We start from the raw sequence: 19,299 nt of genomic DNA on the forward strand, positions 1-19,299 counted from the left end.
AAGGTATGTATGTAAGGTGTTTTGACCTCAAATGGTAACAGGATAAAAGTTTATGGATAATATTTTCAGCATTTTCTGGTGGGCCATCATATTCTCTATAAATAATTTTGTTATTTTCATACTTACTGCATTGGCTATTCATGTTAGCAAAGCATGTGGACATTGTATGATATTTTCAGCAGCAGTTCAACGCGGTGAGATGGCTGGAACATGTCTAGTGCCGTACTGATATCTGGTGCTTCACAATGAATGAATCACTGTCTGGAATTTCTTGCTAGGTACTTTATTTGAATAGGGTTGTTTTTTTTCAGCCCCACCTTTGCAGATGGTATCCTGCTGTTTTTCCATGTTGCTGAGATTTATTCAGAACACAAACAGTGTCACATTGCTACAGGTTCAGTGTATAAAAAGATAGAATAGAAGATGGATTCCCTTGTGAGTAGCCGTCTCTCCATGGAGCCTGTTTCCCAGTAGAAAGGGCTAGAAAAAACACATTCGGACATATTTTTACCCTTTTGTTTCATTCCTGTTTGGCCCCTCGCCAGCTCACAAGTCGACTGGCCCAGTGGGTAAACTCACAGTGCTCCAGATGGTCAATCAGCCTCTGATTGCATCCTCGCCAGGTTACAATAAAAGTGTGACTTTGGATTATAAAACCACCAAGCTGAGAGTCTTAAAAGCAGCTACTGTATCTGTCGACGGATCCCCTGCTTATTCAAACACAGACGGTTATCATTGGCCTTGCTTCATGTGTCCCATATTAAATGTGTCCACTGGTGATTAATTTCCGCTTGAGCAGCGCCAGTAAAAGTATCTGCTAGTTCTGTGTTGATGATGACATGTCCTGTAATTGACTGTGATTAATAGTTGCCATGGAATTGCTAATGTGGCCCAAAGGCAGAGCTCTGAGTCGGTCGTATTACCAAGTGATGATTAAATGTCCTCAGTTGGGCCCCTGGGGAGCTATAGGCCATGACAGTGTGTCAGAGGACAGCAGAGGAATCTTCCATCTCAGTCCTCTATTAGAGAACACAACAGTTGTCTCGCCATGATAATCTCGGGTCACATTTGATGAGAAGTTGGCTGGCCTCACTTTGTCTGCTTGAATTACAGGCTTGTTTGCTTGCTATTATTTAGTTACACTTAAATCACATCTGGTCAAGCGTGTGTGCTATTAGTTTAAATACATGACTGAATCTTAATTCATCTTAAAGGAAGGTCCAGTGTAACGCTTAGGAGGATGTATTGGCAGAAATATAATATAATATTCATAGGTATGTTTTTATTAGTGTATAAAGACTTAAAAATAAGAATTGTTGTGTTTTTGTTAACTTAGAATGAGCCGTTTTAATCTGCAGAGAGAGCGGGTCCTTCTCTACAGAGTTTGCCATGTTGAATTGTCATGTTTCTACAGTAGCCCAGAATGGCAAAAAGCAAACACTGGCTTCAGATAGAGCCTTTTGCATTTTTCGTGGCCACTGTAGAGGCTCTTACAGGCTTGGTCAAGGTGAGCAGTTTCAGTTGGTTGCAGTCTGCAACTTCACTGCTAGATGTCACTAAATCCCACACACTCGTCCTTTAAAATATGACTGGTTTAACATCCTAAAGGCCTAAAGTTAGTATGTATATGTGTGTGATGTTTAAACAAACAATTGTTATGGACGGTACAAAACAATGTAGATTTGAATATGTTCAATTTACAATTTCTTTTCTTCCACAAAAAAGAAACATTGCAGGCTAAAAGTGGGGTTACATCACAATTAATGTACTTAATGAAATCAAAAACCAGGGCCAGACATGATGATAGAGCAGGCTGGGAATCTGACGTCAGCCCATGCCAACAGACCACACTGGGTATTGTTGTTGTTGTTAATTGTTTATGCCAGTAAATTATCTTTTAGTTTATTACTGCATTCAGACAAACTGCCATAAAAAAACATCCAAAGTAGTTCAAGTGTCAACAGTCAGTCAACAGTCAGTCAACTGCACATCTATATTTAAAACTACAGGAATAAATATTCATATATGTCATTTTTGTGCACTTTTAGACTTGTTTGATTTGCACATGGCCTTTTCTCAGAACTTTAACTTGACTTCTGTTGATCATCATGAAGCTCTGAGTAGCTAGAAGTGCTTCCACCTGACAGAAAATAATACACAGCATAGTCCTGTTGCTCCCCGTGGCCAGTCTCCTATAGCAGAATACCAGTTAACTGTATCTGAGTTATGAATTTACCCCTTGCGCTTGAGTTTCTTCAGCCCTGTTTGTACAGGATAATAAGCGTTTTACTGAAGGTAAGATCAAATTCAAAGGATTCATGTCCAGATGCAACAGAAACATGATGCAACATTTAAGTATGCTGTTCCCAAGTCGGGAGCATTGAGCTTGTTGAAAGATAAAATCATACCAAATGCTGGCGCGCATCTCATCCCTCTCATTACCATTAAAAATTTTGCTCTTTTGATGGATTCAGCCTTTCTCCTTCCCAGAAGGGCCTCCATGCTGAGTAGCTGCAGGAGATGAGTCTCCTGAATTGACTCCCAAATACTATCAGAACTCCCATTAATAATTTTCACTGCTTCCTCCCTAATTCTGCACCCCATCGAGGAGGAAAAAGCTGCCAAAAACCAACAGATCTTTGCAAAAAAATACAAAACACAAAGAATAAAAAATAAATAAATAAAAAAAGCCTTATATGTAAATTGATAAATATAAATTATTACAAATCAAGGGATGAGTAAAACTACTAGTTCTGTGCAAATAAGGATCTTAAGCAGTAAGCAAAGTAAGTTTGACTTAATAAAAATGGCTGAACCTTTACACCACCTCAACCCCTATCATACACTTACTAATGGTGCGGGACATGACTTCTGGGTGTTGTAAGTCTTGGGAAGAATTCAAAACTTTGTGATATTAATGTAAATGATTTCCTCATGCAGCAAGGCAGGGCCCATTAAACTCTGCTGATGTTAGTGGCAGCAAAGTTCACATTAATGTGGAATATGTCAACTCACTTATAAGCAGAGGCCAGGCAGAAAACAAAATAGTTTAAACTACATTTAAAAATATATGACAAGAAAAAGCCTTATATAATCACTGAAATACTTTAATATTGTTTTACTGACATTTGGTAACATTGGCGTTATGCCTCATAGCAAAAATATAATTACACATTTAATTAGTTTACAAAGCATATTATTGGACTGATAATTAGTTTTTTTTAAATCCTTTTGGGTTTTATGCTTATACATTGCAATAAGAACTTACCACAGTTCAATTACTCTCCTTCAAAGTACACGTACTCTTCCAAGTACAATAAATCAAACCACATTCCCCATGGCTTCAAGTTATGAAAACATAATTACATTGTGCTTCATTGTACCTGTTGCAGAAGAGTACATTTATAGATCAAAAAGTATATGCTGTGAAGGGAAGTATGCAATGTTCACTTAAATGGAGGAACCTTAAACTGGCCCATATACTGACATAAAGACGAGAAAACAACCATTAAAGCTTCAGCTGCTGAGGTGGAGAAAGTGCAGGTGAACCAGCTACAGTCTTTATATCTGCACGCCAGGAGGTCGTCTTTAATGAGGAAGCGTTGCCTAAGTTCCTGGTGTTTTTTCTGGAGTCATAGGTGAAAAGATTTCATCTTTAATGACTTGTTAGGTCGAAATTATTGGCTACATATAAAAAGAAAACATCAAACCCAGAGCATACGTTTTTTCTTATTTACTGGTTGCAAAGTGTCTTATTTCTGGCTGTGTAAATTTGTGTGTGGAAAAGTACTGTCCATAAAATGTACAGGACAGCTCACCAAAAGTGAAGCCAAAGCATCTTGATCGCCCCCTGACTGCAAAAAATATATCATAAAGCCCATCCCCTCTATGTTAACAGATAGGACATGTCAAATAAATTTTTCCCAAAGATGGTTTCATTTTAGGTTGTTCTTATCATTCTGATGTGTTTAAGTGTTAATGAAGCTATAAAAAGGTGGTTTCGCGTCGCGATTGAGTCGGCCAGGGTGTATGGGCGAGACCTCGATACCCATCCAACCAATGGGTGGAGTCACGATAGGTTCGCACTTGTTTGTGACCAAATATCAGCAAAATCCGTCTCAACTGTACTTTGTGTTCAGTGCCAATTAGCAAATGTTAGCATGTTAACACTATAAGAGGGTGAAAATGGTGATAATTATACTACAGCATGTTAACACTTTCCCTAAGAACATGTTGCCATGCTAGCATTTAGGTCAAAGCACTGCTGTGTCAAAGTACATCCTCACAGAGCTGCTAGCATGTCTGTGGATTCTGGTTTAAGTTTTATTTCTTACTTTTATCTTTAATGACATGAAAATTATTAGCTCCATGAAAATATTACATACCCTCAAACTTACATTGGTCCTTATGCATTTGTTGTAATACGGCGGATAAAGACAAGGCAGTTACAGGGTTTGTAGCTGCTGTATGACAGAATTTAAAGTGTTGACATCTCATTATAGCAGGGATTTTTTTTTGTGCTCTACACTGGTACATGATTTTTTTCTCTGGGAATAGGGAACAAAGTTTTGCTCGGTAATGAGTCCTTCCAAGAGGGAAGGACTTGGCTGGAAGAAAGGAAGACACTAAGCTGTCCCCTGTGATTAATTCAAATGAGATGAAGCATGAACCCCATAGGAGTGTTGCTTAGATAATTACAGCAAAGGAGACAGGAGCAAATGTTGTCCTGCTGACAAAACCAAAGTCACAAGAACATTTACTGTAGGTAAAGAAAGCCTGATGATCAGCCCCGGCGCTGGCTTGAGCTCCGAGGGACAGCAGCGTTTAACCATTCGCATGGTGGCTGCTTCTAGTGTTTGCTGTGGTAGAAGACGACATGTGGTCTATTATTTATGGATGTTGTGTAGTTATTGAGTTCTGTTTTATCTCAGCAAACCCAACGAAGCGTTGTCTGTTTTTGGAGTCAGTGGTTCTCTGTTGTCTGTTTTATGCTTTGCTTATATCGTTTCCCACAGAGCAGAAGTTTGTAATGTAAAATGCACATCTCTTATCTCTCTAATCTGTTTTAATGTCTCACTTCTCCTCTTTATATTCAGGCCAGTAGCACACTGCGTAAACTCACTCTGAGTAGCATGGGGACATCCTAAGTACAAAGGTTTCCTATGCTGAACCTGATTAAGGTTTGAAGCCAAATGCTGCTGAGTACCAAAGGTGCAAAGCAAACAGAGTCTGCAAGCTGTGGCACAGTCAAGGAGCCAGTTTGAAGGAGCAATTTATACCTGTAGTTTCTGCAGAGCTGCAAGTAATACTTGTTGCATTTAATGATTAATGTACTGATTGTTTTATGTTACAAAATAGTGAAACTGACCATCTTTGGCTGCTTTTTTTTGTGTGGTCAGCTTTTCAAAGCCCAAGGGCATTCAATTCACAATCATACTGAACAGAGAAAATCAATAAATCAGTACACTGTCACATTAAGAAGCAGGAGAGAGGCGATGCTTTTGTTTGCCAGATGACTTAAACAATGAATCTTTTTTTTTTAAAAACGTTGTTATAGCATTACTGTACTGGCAGTTATACAATTAATGCAGTGATTATATCAAAAAATCAATAAAGCCAACAACAAAATATGTTGTTTGTAATGACACAATGACAGAATCACACAAATAGAAATCACAGTTGCAAAAATAACATTGCTTTTTATGCTATATCTTTATGGTTAGAGTTGAGGTTGAGGACGATTCCTGATGAAATTATAAGAAATCTTTATTCATTTTTACTCAAATCTTAAGTATTGCTCCACAAGATTAAACATTCACGACTAACTAACCAACAACCAGAGTTAAAAGTTTTGAAACAAACATCCTTAGGTATTATCTGTTCAGTATTTAACACTCAAAAGCTCAGCTTATCGATTTTATTAGGACTGTGTGGTTGTGGTTTGATCACATTTGTGGCCAATCATCAGATTTTGATTAAAACTCTCATTAGTACACAGAAGTATTTTACGTCCCCTTTTTCCAACAGAGCCCTGCCAGTCAAGACATCAGACAAAACAAGAAAATCTAAATTTTTAATGTATAATAACTAAAACTCTTCTAGCTTTTGGCAGAAAATAGAGTGTAAATGTTTCTCATATTAAGAAGGAGATTGAGGAAATTGGTTTTCAGCGCCATAAGGCTGACCAAATTACCATGACCTCAACTAAAATAAGTTAGTTCCCCAAAGTCAATGACAACCGTAGCACTGGCTGTAGGTCACATCCTCCTCGGTCTGCACCGAACACCTTCAGGAGCTGCCCCTGCTGCATCTGACTAATCGCACTGAAGTGACCATAGCTAATCATGTTTGTCCAACATGTCCATACTTGTACATGAAAGCCTTATCCCACCACACATCTTCAATCATAGAAATAGGGCCTTTCAATTATTTCTTGACGTATTTAATTCTCAACTGTCTATGAGGCTCCCTGGAGCCAGAGTGCAAACTGTGCTGTGAGCAACGCGCTCTCTGTTTACGTCTGACTGCCTGTGAACTCTGTCAGGGGCCTTTAGTCTGACAGATGGAGAACCTTGGGCGCCGACTTACCGTGTCATTCTGTCTAAAGAATGAGGTTTCAAGACAGGCCAACTTTCTTCAGACGGGGTATTTTTGGAACAAACAATCAAACAAGATCAGAGAGAGAGAGAGAGAGAGAAAATGTGTGTTGTGTTTACTGTTGCACTGCAAGCTCAGAGCTTCAGACTTTTCACACATAATGTTTTATTCACATATTACTCATCCAGTAAGATTCAGGTAGGCGGTGTTTTCGGTCTAAACCCAAAATGCCTGAAACCTCCAGCGTTCCAGTGAACCCTGTAAATAATTAGATCAATGGGGATATTAATTTTTCCGAGAAATCGACCCCGCAGGCTCACGCTGCAGTATTTTTCCTCTCAGAGCAACATCGTTATTCTTAAATGCATCACTAATGACCTCATCGATAAACTGCTGTGAAGTTGTCAAAATCCTAAATCACAGAATTATGACTCTCTAAATGTCAGCGCTGACTATCTGCCTGTGTAGTATACAGGTATGGAATTTCAGACTTTGAAATTCCTACCTCCTCTGGTGTTCAAAACTATTAGAATTGTAAAATTTCTTCTGACTTTCATTTGTTCCCTGCTCCTGCTGCGTACAGACACAGTGTGAAATAGGTTCATACTAAAAGTAATGGACCACATTCATAGAAGAAGAAGATACCAGTAAATGTTCCCTATGTTTCCTAGAATAAAGGTTTATTTAATCTCTGTGGTCTCGCTGGTTTTGTTTTTACATAAAACTGTTAAGTTATGAGGTTTTTTCCTGGGGGAAAGTAGAAAAATGTTTTATTCCTCCTCAAATGCACACACTTGTTTTTGTCAAATAAAAGGAGCATTAATTCTCTGCCAATCCTGATCTTTACTCAAACCTTAATCAAAAATCTAGGCTGTGGGAAAAGATTTTTGTCCCTAAAATGTGACTGAAAAATAATTTGCTGATTGCAGTTTGGATCTTATTCTTATTCATTATTCCTATTGGTTATGATAACATCTGGAAACGTGGTAACCTGTTTCCAGACCTCTGAATCATCGCCCAGCATTTCAAACAGATGGTGTTGTGTTGTTGTTGTGTCCACTGAGCTCTGTAGGCAGGATTAAGAATGGGAACATCATCCTCCTACACATAACTAGCTAGCAAGATGCATGAAAAAAAAATGCAGAAATAACAACCGTTTAACGTGTTTAGAAACATGCTTGTTTTCTGGTCGAGAGTTACATGAGAAGATTGATACCACTCTCATATCTGTTCATTAGATATTGTAGCTGAAGCCAAGAGCAGGTTAGCTTAGCTTAGCACAAAGATTTGAAACAGCGGGAAACTAGCCTAGCTCAATCAAAAATGACAACATCCACCTGCCAGCACCTCTAAAAACTCACTAAATGGCACATTTTGTCCTGGTAGTCATAAAAACGACAATTCACCATTTTACAGGAGGTTATATGCTAACCGCCAATGTTTCCAGTCTTTGTGCTAAGCTAAGCTAACCACCTGCTGACTGTAGCCTTATAGGCTATTTAACTGACAGGTATGAGAGTTATATTATTCTCTGCCATATCTCTGCATATTTCCCAAAATGCTGAACTATTCCTTTAATCAACATATTTCTTTATCAGTGTGAAAAATGATTGTCCTGACTTTATTGCTCCTAGCTAATGCCGCTGCAGCTTCTGTATTGACTGAAAACGTTTTGTTTTTTTCTTTGACCATGGTTGTGTGTCCACAGTTTTCTGTGTGATGAGTGATTATTTACAACATTTTGTGGGTGCTCACTTTCCGTTTTACCTCTAATAAGTGTGGCTAAACTTTTTTTTTTTTTTTCTGTATTAAGAATTCAGTGGCTCAGACTTGCAGAGCATAACTTCTCACAGTCTTTATTACCGACACGTATTTCCACTGGAACTACTCCCTCTGTACTGTATCTTTCAATGTAGGAGCACACTATCTATGACTCACAAAACTATTTGTTTACAACCTACTGACTACTCATGTTTGGTCCCTTGTGATGGATACAGTGGTAAAAGCTACAAAAAATAAGTGAATCACATTTCTAATGGCAGGAAGTTCACATGGTTTAAACAGGCTTCCCTGATTCATTTGACATTTTGCACACACACATGCACACTGACACAGTCAGAGGAGAAAAAGAGCATAAGATAAAAATGAGTAAAGAATAAGAGCTCAGACTCCTAAGTGATAAGAGAAGCACGATGTGCGTAAGATTTAATTTCAAGGCTGCAATTTCCCACTCAGCAAGGATTGTGTGGGCATATGTGTATGACTAAATGTATCATCAGAGGGTGTGTGAATGAGGGAGTGCGTCTCTACTTCATTACAGAAGTGCTGCGAGTACTCACATGTCAAAGGAGTGGTGCAGAAAATGGATTTGTGCTCTGAGAGTGAGAGTAATGCGTAGGACTTTTATAATGACTAAATATTTCCTCAGTGTAGTACACAATGTTATGATTTCATCTTTGATGCATTTGTGTCATTTTTTTAAAATGTATTTTCATGCTCCCTGTTTATTTATCAAATTATGTTGGGGAAATCCATGAGCTGTTCTCATGTATTAAAATATCTTCCAGGTGATTTGGTATCCCGGGCCATGCACCACCTCCAGCCGCTGCACATCAAGAACCCCAGCAATGGGACTCCGGTCCACCAGAAGACCAACACCACGGTGCACTGGGAGCCCGAGGCCCTCTATACCCTGTGTTACTTCATGCACTGCCCACAGATGGAATGGGAGAACCCCAACGTTGAGCCCTCCAAAGTCACCTTACAGACTGAGAGGTGAGTCCAACAGTGAAGATGATGCTGCTTTCACACACTGATAGTTTTGTCCAAATCCTAAAAATATGATAATATGAGCTCTTTTTCTGTGGGCCAAGAAGTCAGCTGAAATGAGGCGGTCTCAGACTGGTTAAAATTGAACTGTAATAAATTTTTTGTGTTACTGTCGAAGTGGAAGAAAATTCATGTTTGCATGGATAGCATCTTTGGTGGCATTGTTCGCTAGTGATGCTTTTAGTCGTTTTACGTTAACTCGGAGTTTATCTCCAGAAAGTTACCTTCAAACAACCAAAAAAGGTGCAAACGCGAGTGGTAAATGGCAAATTTCCAATGTCCAACTTTAGAGCAGTAGTTGTATAAAAACAGGCCTTTTTATTGGTCTAATTTAAGTAATTTCCCCCTGGGATTATTAAAGTATTTCTGATTCTGATTCTGATTAGTTCAAGTGCTTGACCTGATTCACCAGTAATTATGACCACCTAAACACAAATACACTACGTGATGTTTCATTACTCTAACGATTGTCTATGATCACCTGAACTGTTTTAAACAACTTACCCGCTCACATTGTAATGGGTATACCAATGGCTGGAAAATCCATTTAGGCAATAGCAGTGTTTCAAATGGCACAGGCCTCAGCAGACACTTAGGATGTATTAGCTCTGGAAATGCAGACAGTCTCAATTTGTTTGTCTCAAAGAGCCAAAAAAAAGAGCCATTTTGACAAGAAGTTTGTCTTCGCTTGCTCAGTTTTGTCAATTAGCTAACTTGTACACCATGATATGTGGTCCTTTACCTCCACTCATCAAGCTTGAAGTCAAGATGATTTCTATCTCTGAGAAATGTTTGCATAAGTTAAAATCCAATCTCCCGAAACGTCCCTCACCCTAATTTCTGGCACACTGTACGCACTGTAAAAGCACTGCATCCAGTCGGCACCAACTCCAAAAGCTCTCCGTCTTGATAGGTAGACACATATATCCTCTCAGCCATATTGCCTCTGTCAGTTGGTGGCACACCAGTGCTAGAATAATTTCAACTGTTGTAAAGGTTAGTACAAACATATCCACTTTCTTGCACAAGTTTTTCGCCCCACAAGCGATCCTGTAAGATGCTGCGTGGGCTGGTTAGCGCTGACACTTCCCTAGGCATTGAGCAGATTGATGGGAACCAGGGGGACTTCACTTGGATGGACGGATGGACAGATATTCCAACATCTTTCTCCCACTCCGAGGAGATAAAAACTCCATCCTGACGACCCTGGGGAGCACAAGGAATGTCAGGCGGAGTGACATGTCAGCAGGCTCTCGGGTCCCCGGAGAGAAAAATCCTCTATTTAGCATTCTGCCGAAAGGTTGAAGACAAGTAGAAAGGGTCTGAATAACACAGTGGTACGAGAGATAGGCAGAATATGATTAAATTAGATAAAATTATCTTTTAGAGTTGTTTTGTGAAGCTCCAGATAAGCTTCTGTAAGGTGGCACATTATTGAAGAGAAGTGAAATGCTCAAATGACTTTTACACCTGAGCTTTATATATCTACCTGACTTCAAATTAGCCTTAGAGGAAGAAAATTGGTTTTATGGCTCCAATTTTTTTAAGTTTATAAGAAAGATGAAGAATCTACAGCAATTTAAAATAGTAACAGAGCTGCAGTAGATTATGATTCATAATATATATTCAGTATTATGACCAAGACGTTTACTCCTGAGGAGGAATTTTCACACTGGCAGCTCTTGGTGTTGGTTGTTGCTACAGGCCTGCTGTCTGTATCGATGGATAACATTACCTTCAGTGTTTTTATTCCAGACTGGGCCTCCCTCTTTCTCAAACCCAGAACGGTACATATATATATATATGTCTTTCAGGAAGCAGACATCAGTTAGAGCACGAGCTCTGAGAAAAGGGAGGAGGCTTGAATTGTCACATTAGTCAGCCAACTGCCAAACAGCAGTGAGGACCTTGCTTTATTTTAAAACTCCTGCCAGAGTTCAAATTCCTGGCAGACTTTAGGTGTAAAGATAAGGATAGCTTTGGTTGTGTGATGAGAAACTGATGCACACAAAATGTAGACTAGTCAAACACAGTGTGTCAATATCTAAAAGCTGCTGTCCTGATTAAACATGTGCTTACAGCAAATTTACAGAAGGACCAGACCAGCTGCATAAATGGTAAACAGTCCCAAATGGCTTCTCTCTGTTGGGTACGTGGTTCTGTTTGAAATAAAAACAAAATTCAGGAAATTGTAGTTGCCAGAGGGTCACGAGGGAGAAAAGCTCTACAGGGACCTTTACTGATGGATTTAAAATATGATTAGCTGACTATAACACGAAATTAGCCCATTTCATTTAGTGTTAAGGTTTTCCAATGTGCATCTGAGACTGCTGCATGATTTTAAAAGCCTTAAAGGACTTTTATTATGATCTAAACTAAGATCTAGTGAGTCAGAATTATTCCTAGCTCTACCATAATTAATATTTCTTGAAGAATAAGGACATTTGTTGTTAAAAGTCTCTGGAATACTATCATAAAAGGGGATGGTCATTATGACTCAGTATAATAAATGGGGGGGGGGGGGGGGGGGGGAATCAAGCTTTATATCTGCTTAATGAGAACCTTGTAAAAGGATTTTTTTCAAGTGTGTCCTATCTAACAGTGACCTACCAGGCACAGCAAAAAGCACCTATAAGGCTGTTCTGTTTGTCATTAGATCCCTAATGTAGAGTAGAGAAAGGACCATTTTATGAGCCTGAGAGGAAAATTATTATGAATGAGTGGGATTTACCAAAAGCACACACTGCCAGCAGATGGACTCACATTTAGATCGATTAACTTTATCCAGTGCCTGAAAACAATGAGCCTTTATGTTTCGTGATACGGGATACCCTTTTATAGTGAACTGTGGTTACAGTAAATGATACTTTTTCTGTTTTCTGTTTGAGTATGAATTGTTTGAACAAGATATGATGTGTTACAGTAAATAATACATTTTATAAGTGTTGATATGTGTATTTTTTAACTTTGAAGATCTCATAGCGTGAGCACTATACTTAACGCACAGCCATGAGAGTGCTATCGATCTACTCATATAACTCTTATCAACCAAGCAAATAACTGTATTTCCCAAAATGTATTATTACTACAATAAATTAGCAAGTCAAACCTGTTGAATATGTATTAGTTTAAGCATTTTTTATGCACATCAACACCTGACAAAATGAAAAAACAAACATCTCATTCTGCTTGTGAACCGATGTAAAGGGGTTAAATGTCTGATGAATGACTGACCTGAATTTTTGCTGCTGTTGCACTGTGGGGGAAAAGATAAATAGCAGACACAACAACACAAGAGTGTGTATGTGTGTGTGAGAGACAGATTAGGTGATTTACAGGTTATGTGATTAGAGACTATCCACACACACACACACACACACTAGTCCTGGAAATAAATGATGAAATATGAACATGTCAGCCAGGCAAGACCCATTACTGATTTTGATTAAAGAAGGTAATAACAGCATTTAGGGAAGTTGCAGCATCTAGATCTCTTTCTTTTCTGGACTACCTGAGTTATAAATTATGAACAGTGATTTGGTGTAGCTGCCTTTTCAGTTATCTGTAAGGGCATCTTTAATTAGAAAGTTTTGTGGCTATCCGTTTTGGACCAAGTGATTTTATTTGAAAAGTCAATAGAGCACACAGAGCAATATGAATCCCAGCAACATGTCTTAAAGAATTAGGTGATATTATCGGTTTGAAAAATTCACTTTGACGTACAAAGGTCACATTAATCATGATACTTTATTCTGATATAAGTCTGCGTGTGTATGTGGTTTCTAGTTTTTTGAGGCTTTTATAGCCTTCTCTAGGTCTGGTTTTGGGTCACAACAACATAACATAGACTTTTAGGTGACAATGGAAGCAAAAAAAAACTTCTTAAGTTATTACTTAAAGAGTCTAACACTCAAAAACTCGTCATCAGGACTGTGTAGGTGTGGTTTGATCTGATATTATGACCAAACAACCCACCAACTGTCCTCAGATTCTGATTCAATCCTGACTGATGCATGATGGTATGTCATGTTTTTCCCAACGGATCCCCACCCACTTCAAACTTACAAGAAGAGCACAAAAAAAATTAAAACTCTCATGTGAAATAGCTGTGTTCTAGGTTTGGTAGAAAATAGTGTGTTCATGTGGGATCATCTCTCATAGTTAACGAAGCATTTAGTTCGTTATCATTTTTCACTCCTACATCCTATTATTTGCTTGAGGGAAATCCCATTTTACATGTCATCCAAGTTTCAACTAACCTGATTTGATTTGCACATTTGATGAGAGCAAGCAAACCTCTGTTTTTCCCCTGCAGGCCGTTCCTGGTACTGCCTCCGCTGATGGAGTGGATCCGGGTGGCGGTCGCCCACACTGAGCATCGACGAAGCTTCTCTGTAGACAGCGATGATGTGAGGCAGGCCGCCAGGCTGCTGCTCCCCGGTGTGGATTGTGAACCACGGCAAATAAAGTAAGGATATGATGCTTATAAAAAAGTTTTACTGCAACAAGAAAGCAGCTCTTGAGGCAGAAATAATCTCACTGGTTTTGTTAAACCTCAGTGAGTGAAGTATGGGAGGCAATTTTGCCTTGTGAGCGTATCAGCCAGCAGTCATTCTTGCTTCTGGAAGTGTTTAATCAACATAAACTCTTGCCCATAAGACCAGTAGCTCAACTCATAAATCTCTCAGGCCAAACAAAAGGTCCAGCACTGCACACATCTGTTCAAAACTTCAATAAATGCTCCCAAAAAAAAGTCAAGTTATAGTGTCTACCTATAAATCAAGCCCCTGTTTGACTGGAAATAATTGTAACAATCCATGTTGTAAAAGCCAGAAAGCCAAAAAGGCTTTATAATAGTGATTACTGAGATCAGTCCTTGTATCAGTACAGTTGCAGGAGATACTGTATTGTAAGAGGTCATTAAGGACACTCTTGACATGCCAAACACAAGTGTGACTATAACAGTTAGTGACACCTCAATTCAGGTGCTTCATCAGCATCATGACAGGTCAAAGTGGTAGGAAATGAGGATTCATATAATGCTATAATTTAGTCTGACCTTTCCAAGGTTTCAAATAAGAAAGACACACAAGATCAGCCAGTCAGTTGGTGAACTTTGATGAATTTTTTGCCACATTAGCGGTGTTTAGAGATAAGGTATAGTTTTATATGGGTTAGAGTTAGGGTTACATTTGTGGTTTTAAGTGTAAAGGTCTTGATAACTATTGGATGGAAATTTGCTATCTGCATTCATGTCAGTCGCTGGGTGAATTACAATAACTTTGTTGATCGTTCAAAAATATTTTGGTTTATGATCAATTACCTGCAAAAATAACTTGTAACATGTTAATTAGCTCATTTTAGCATGCAAACATAAACTAAGGTGGTAAACATTGTATCTAAACATCAGCGTATGTTATTATTGTGACCACAGACGCCCAATTGTAGAGGATTTAGTCCCAGAATCCCATTACAAATTAATTAATCCCAAATTACAATTAATCAAAACAGCCAATCCTATTTTTTCATTTGTTCCAACTTCCAAAAAAATGTGATAAAAGTTCAAAAACTCTATTGCTGTGGACCCCTACAACCCACTCAAGGACCCCTGTTGGTCCTCTGACCCGTTTGCAAACCACCGTGTTAGCATGCTGACGTTAGCATTTAGCTCACAGAGCTGCGATCACGGCTGCAGAGTTATGTTAAACTGTAATGTTTGACTTTAAAGTTACTAAATAAAGTGTGCTTGTTCCTCTTCTCTGCTGTCTTTGGGGCTAAATCTTCTCTCTGCATGTTTCTCTCTCACTTACAGTCTCTCCTGCTTCCCCCCTCTCTCCTCCCCTCTCCCCTCTTTCATTCTCAAACACATCACAGCAGTCACGTAGCCGTGCACAATATTTATCACACGGCAGCTCAGTCAGTGATTTTGTGTTGGTGTCAGTGGGTTAAGAGTCTTATCACATTTCAAATACTTGCAGAGAAATAATAAATGAAACACTGAGAGGTGTGAATTGCCAATTAACATCTCTTTACATATGTCGGATATAATTGTCACGTAACATTGGACAAACATGATGAAAAAGTTCCTCTGTGGCCCCATGGAAGCTGTGACAGCTGCTCGCAGCTTGGATTAAGAGGCTTTACGGGAGACATGAATGAGTAATAATGAGTCATAGCAAAAGTCTTACCTGGAGAAAAGCTACTTTAGGAAATGAAGGAAGTAGAGAAGCAGAAGCAAGCAAAGAAAAAAAATGACATATGCAAAGGTTGGTGAATTGACTTTGAAGGCAAACAGCTCAATACTTGAAATAAACTCATAATGTTGCAGCTCATTTTATAATGCTAAGAGTTTAAGTTGTGAAAAGCCGACTCATTTTCTGTTTCCATCAGTGTGCAGTGGAGATGTATATCCACAGATCTCAAAATCCATTTCTGAGATAAGCTCCCACTCAATCACAGTAATGGATCTGCTCTTTCCATCTGCAGAGCGGAGGATTGTTTCTGTGCCACCAGAAAGCTGGACGCAGCCTCCACAGAGGCCAAGTTCCTGCAGGATCTGGGCTTCAGGATGCTCAACTGCGGACGGACGGACCTGGTCAAGCAGGCTGTGAACCTGCTGGGGCCCGATGGCATCAACAGCATGAGCGAACAGGTCCGGCACTTAACACGCACTCCTACGTGCTTATATGGCATTAACATCACACACCTGCACAGGAATAGTGGAGAGCTAAACCCAGTGAATTTCTAACAAGTATTACCATCCCAGTTAACACACATGCTGAGCACAGGCTGCTCCCTATGAGTCATGCAATGTGCTAAATTCTTATTCTATGAAACAACTTTGAACTGATACAACAAATTCACATTATGTATATGAAAATGTTCTTTCTGTCTGTGTACGATGGTGTTTATAGGAATATGAATGCATTATTAGAATATGGGCAGCATGTGAATATTTGTATAAGATTTGTCGTCCCGGCACAAACATCAACACCACTTTTTCTCAGAGTTAAAACTCAATCAAACGGAAACACTCAGACATCCTAAACTCCTCCTAAAAATCAGCTGAAACCAAACTTTACATTAGTGTCAGGATCCCCTATGTCCATGAGGGTAAATCCATTTAGAAATCATTAAAAGGCTCTCATTATAACCCCAGATCTTTGCTCGTAATACAGCTGCATCTAATGAATTAATTATCGATTAATCTGTGGATTAATTTCCTACCTAATGGATGAACCGACGTGGTGTATGAAATGTGAGAAAGTATTGAAGAAACCCCCTTTTCATTCGTCATTCAGTCATCTAATTGCTCGTTTTGTGCAATCGGCAACCTCCCTGGCTGGCAAATGAAGCCAACGCAAAAACTGCAGTTCCTCGAAACGGCCACTTGAGGCTGGATACAGAAGTGAGTTAATCTCCATGAAGCCCTATATTAAACTTACTTAAACTTAAAAACGGTTATGGTTTCTATAGATAATTTCTCCGTTCATTACAGCTGTACAGGGGGGTGAATTTATATATAACTCACCTGTTTAAATTAAATTAAGGCTTAAATTTATACATAATTAATGGCCGCTTTGAGTCACCAGGCTTCATTCAACCTGCCTTAGCTCCACCCACTGACCTTCACAGCGACTCCTCAGAAACCTATGGGTCAAATCAGACAACAAAACAATGAAGATAAATACAAATAATAAAACAGATAAGACATATTTTAGTCAGCCTTTTAGACTAGATTAGATTGTTTATTTGTGTGAGGTTCAAGTACAACCATGCTTTATCATTTGTTTAATTTAGGTACATGGTTAAAATTTGTTATTTTGTATTTGGGCAGCTACACTTATACATACAAGGAGTGTAGATGGCATTAAAAAAAAACAATTGAGCACAGAAAATGAAGCAGTCTTGATGATATAAATCCAAATACAGATATGAATACAGGTAGAGACTTACAGCGTTTAGTGCTACTGTTTATCACAAAAAAGAGGAAGAAAGGAGCGATCTATTGTTCCATTTGTACCTGATACTGCAACACTTTTCCTGGAATTAGCTGTGATGGGTTTGACCATCAGGTCGATAGCTCAGCCTTACTGCATTAAAGTGTTAATGTCATTTGGGATTTTCTACCTTCCCCAGTCAATGGAAATATTGGTTATTCCTTGCTCTGCTAAGTGGAAGCTAATAGTGCAATCAGATTTTCCGTGGTCAGAAGGCTGTGCCTGATTAACTTCAATTAAGAAAACTCTTGGCAGAGCTCCACTCAGATACTCTAAAAACCTATATTTTGGAAAACCTACAGTTTTCATGTCTTCCACAGCTCCTGGCAGTTTGATTCATAACCACATTCAGTCAGTTTATTTGACTGGAACGGACCTGAATTACTTTTTAGTATTTACAGGTCCTTACGAGTATAACAAATATTGACTGACAGGTTTCCTCCCCTCTCCTCTCATAAATAACAAGCCGAGGTGACACACAGGCTTTTATTCACTTGTAAAAACCAGTTAAACGGTGCAAGGGACCAGACAGCATTACAGGAGTAATAAAGTAAAAACTGCGGCCTGTCATCACGGCTGAGAGGCATTTGAACTCATCACGATGATCACGTCTATCGCTCTTTAGCTGTCTGCTGATTAAGACTGATTAGACCAGTGTCCAGGAAATATTTGAGAATGAATCACCACAAAGGGATATCAGTCTTTAACATAAAGTGCTTCGGCGTGTTATGAGCAAGTCGTAAAAGGCCTCTGTTGAACATAATGGCCCAGATCAGACATATGATTGAAGTCTGCTTTATGGAAGCTCATCCAAAACACTTTTTAAAATGATCTTTTGCTTGAGTCTAGATAGTCGGATAAATGGGAAAAACTCGCCACCTGGTTTACTTACTTAATAAAGTTATTTTATTATTTTTCACTTAGATGTAGCTTTACCCCGCAGCTCGGAGCATAATGTGTGTGGGCGTGTCAGGCTCAAGAGAGTGCTCCATGCATATGGTGGCGTGTGGAGATATAAGATGTTATGTTAGGAGTTTCACAGCCCACCTATGCTGTCGCTCTGGTTGAGAGGACACAGTTATTTTGAGGCAGCTATGATTATGTCCGGAAAATTAGAACCTGCAAGCAACTGCTGGAAATGTCTCTGATTGATGAGGAGGGAAATGGGCTCTGAGTCGTATGTTAGGTATGAATACTGGGTATATTTTAATGCAACCTTCAGTCAGGGAGCTGATTAGCTCATATGGCACTTCAGAGGTTCTTTATGACAACACAGCGATTTAAAGAACATTATGTAAAAAAAGACTTCCTATAGAACTAGAAAGCACAGCTGTTGCAGAGCTCCTTATAGAACTGCTAATGATCTCTTAAGGGCTTTGCCGATAGCAATGAAATCCACATTTTTCATGGTTTAGTTAGGAGAAATGACCAAAGAATCTGCCTTCACAGTTCAATTTCACGTGTGTTTGTTAGTTATAATAATGAATCAGCGTGCTCAAGTACACCATGAGTGCACTGTTGACAAGTAATTTGTTAATGAACAGACAAAAAGTGCACTGACAAAAACACTATTGTACATTTCTGCCTAAAAATGCCATTAAACTTATATATAACGCCATATTTTGATGATGCCATGGTGCCAGGTGTGAGATAATTATCATATTGGTAGAATAATTTAGTCCTTTCTAGGATGCACAATCAATAACTCTGGAGAACCTTATCTGTACAATAATTTCATTTGTTTTATATTTCTTTTATAATACTATAATGATATGGGAGTTGATTGATATCCAGCCTTGTTACTCATCATATAATAATGACAGAATGTATTATGATGTATTATGGGCTGGACATTTTAATAATAATAATAATA

The 19,299-nt window shown here is 38.8% G+C and overlaps 1 protein-coding gene across 1 annotated transcript in view; it reads left to right on the forward strand.

Annotated features, from left to right (window-relative positions):
* LOC118341182 (ankyrin repeat and BTB/POZ domain-containing protein BTBD11-A) overlaps positions 1-19,299 on the forward strand; it is a 181,719-nt gene that overhangs the window by 144,219 nt on the left and 18,201 nt on the right. Inside the window, exons 3-5 of the mRNA XM_035679384.1 lie at positions 9,165-9,372; positions 13,742-13,894; positions 15,913-16,078. Of these exons, the coding sequence (XP_035535277.1) occupies positions 9,165-9,372; positions 13,742-13,894; positions 15,913-16,078 (527 nt within the window). The remainder of the gene's footprint in view (positions 1-9,164; positions 9,373-13,741; positions 13,895-15,912; positions 16,079-19,299) is intronic.

This window comes from Morone saxatilis, unplaced genomic scaffold (assembly GCF_004916995.1).
Source record: "Morone saxatilis isolate NCDOM2014 unplaced genomic scaffold, NCSU_SB_2.0 Contig10, whole genome shotgun sequence".
Taxonomy (NCBI): domain Eukaryota; kingdom Metazoa; phylum Chordata; class Actinopteri; family Moronidae; genus Morone; species Morone saxatilis.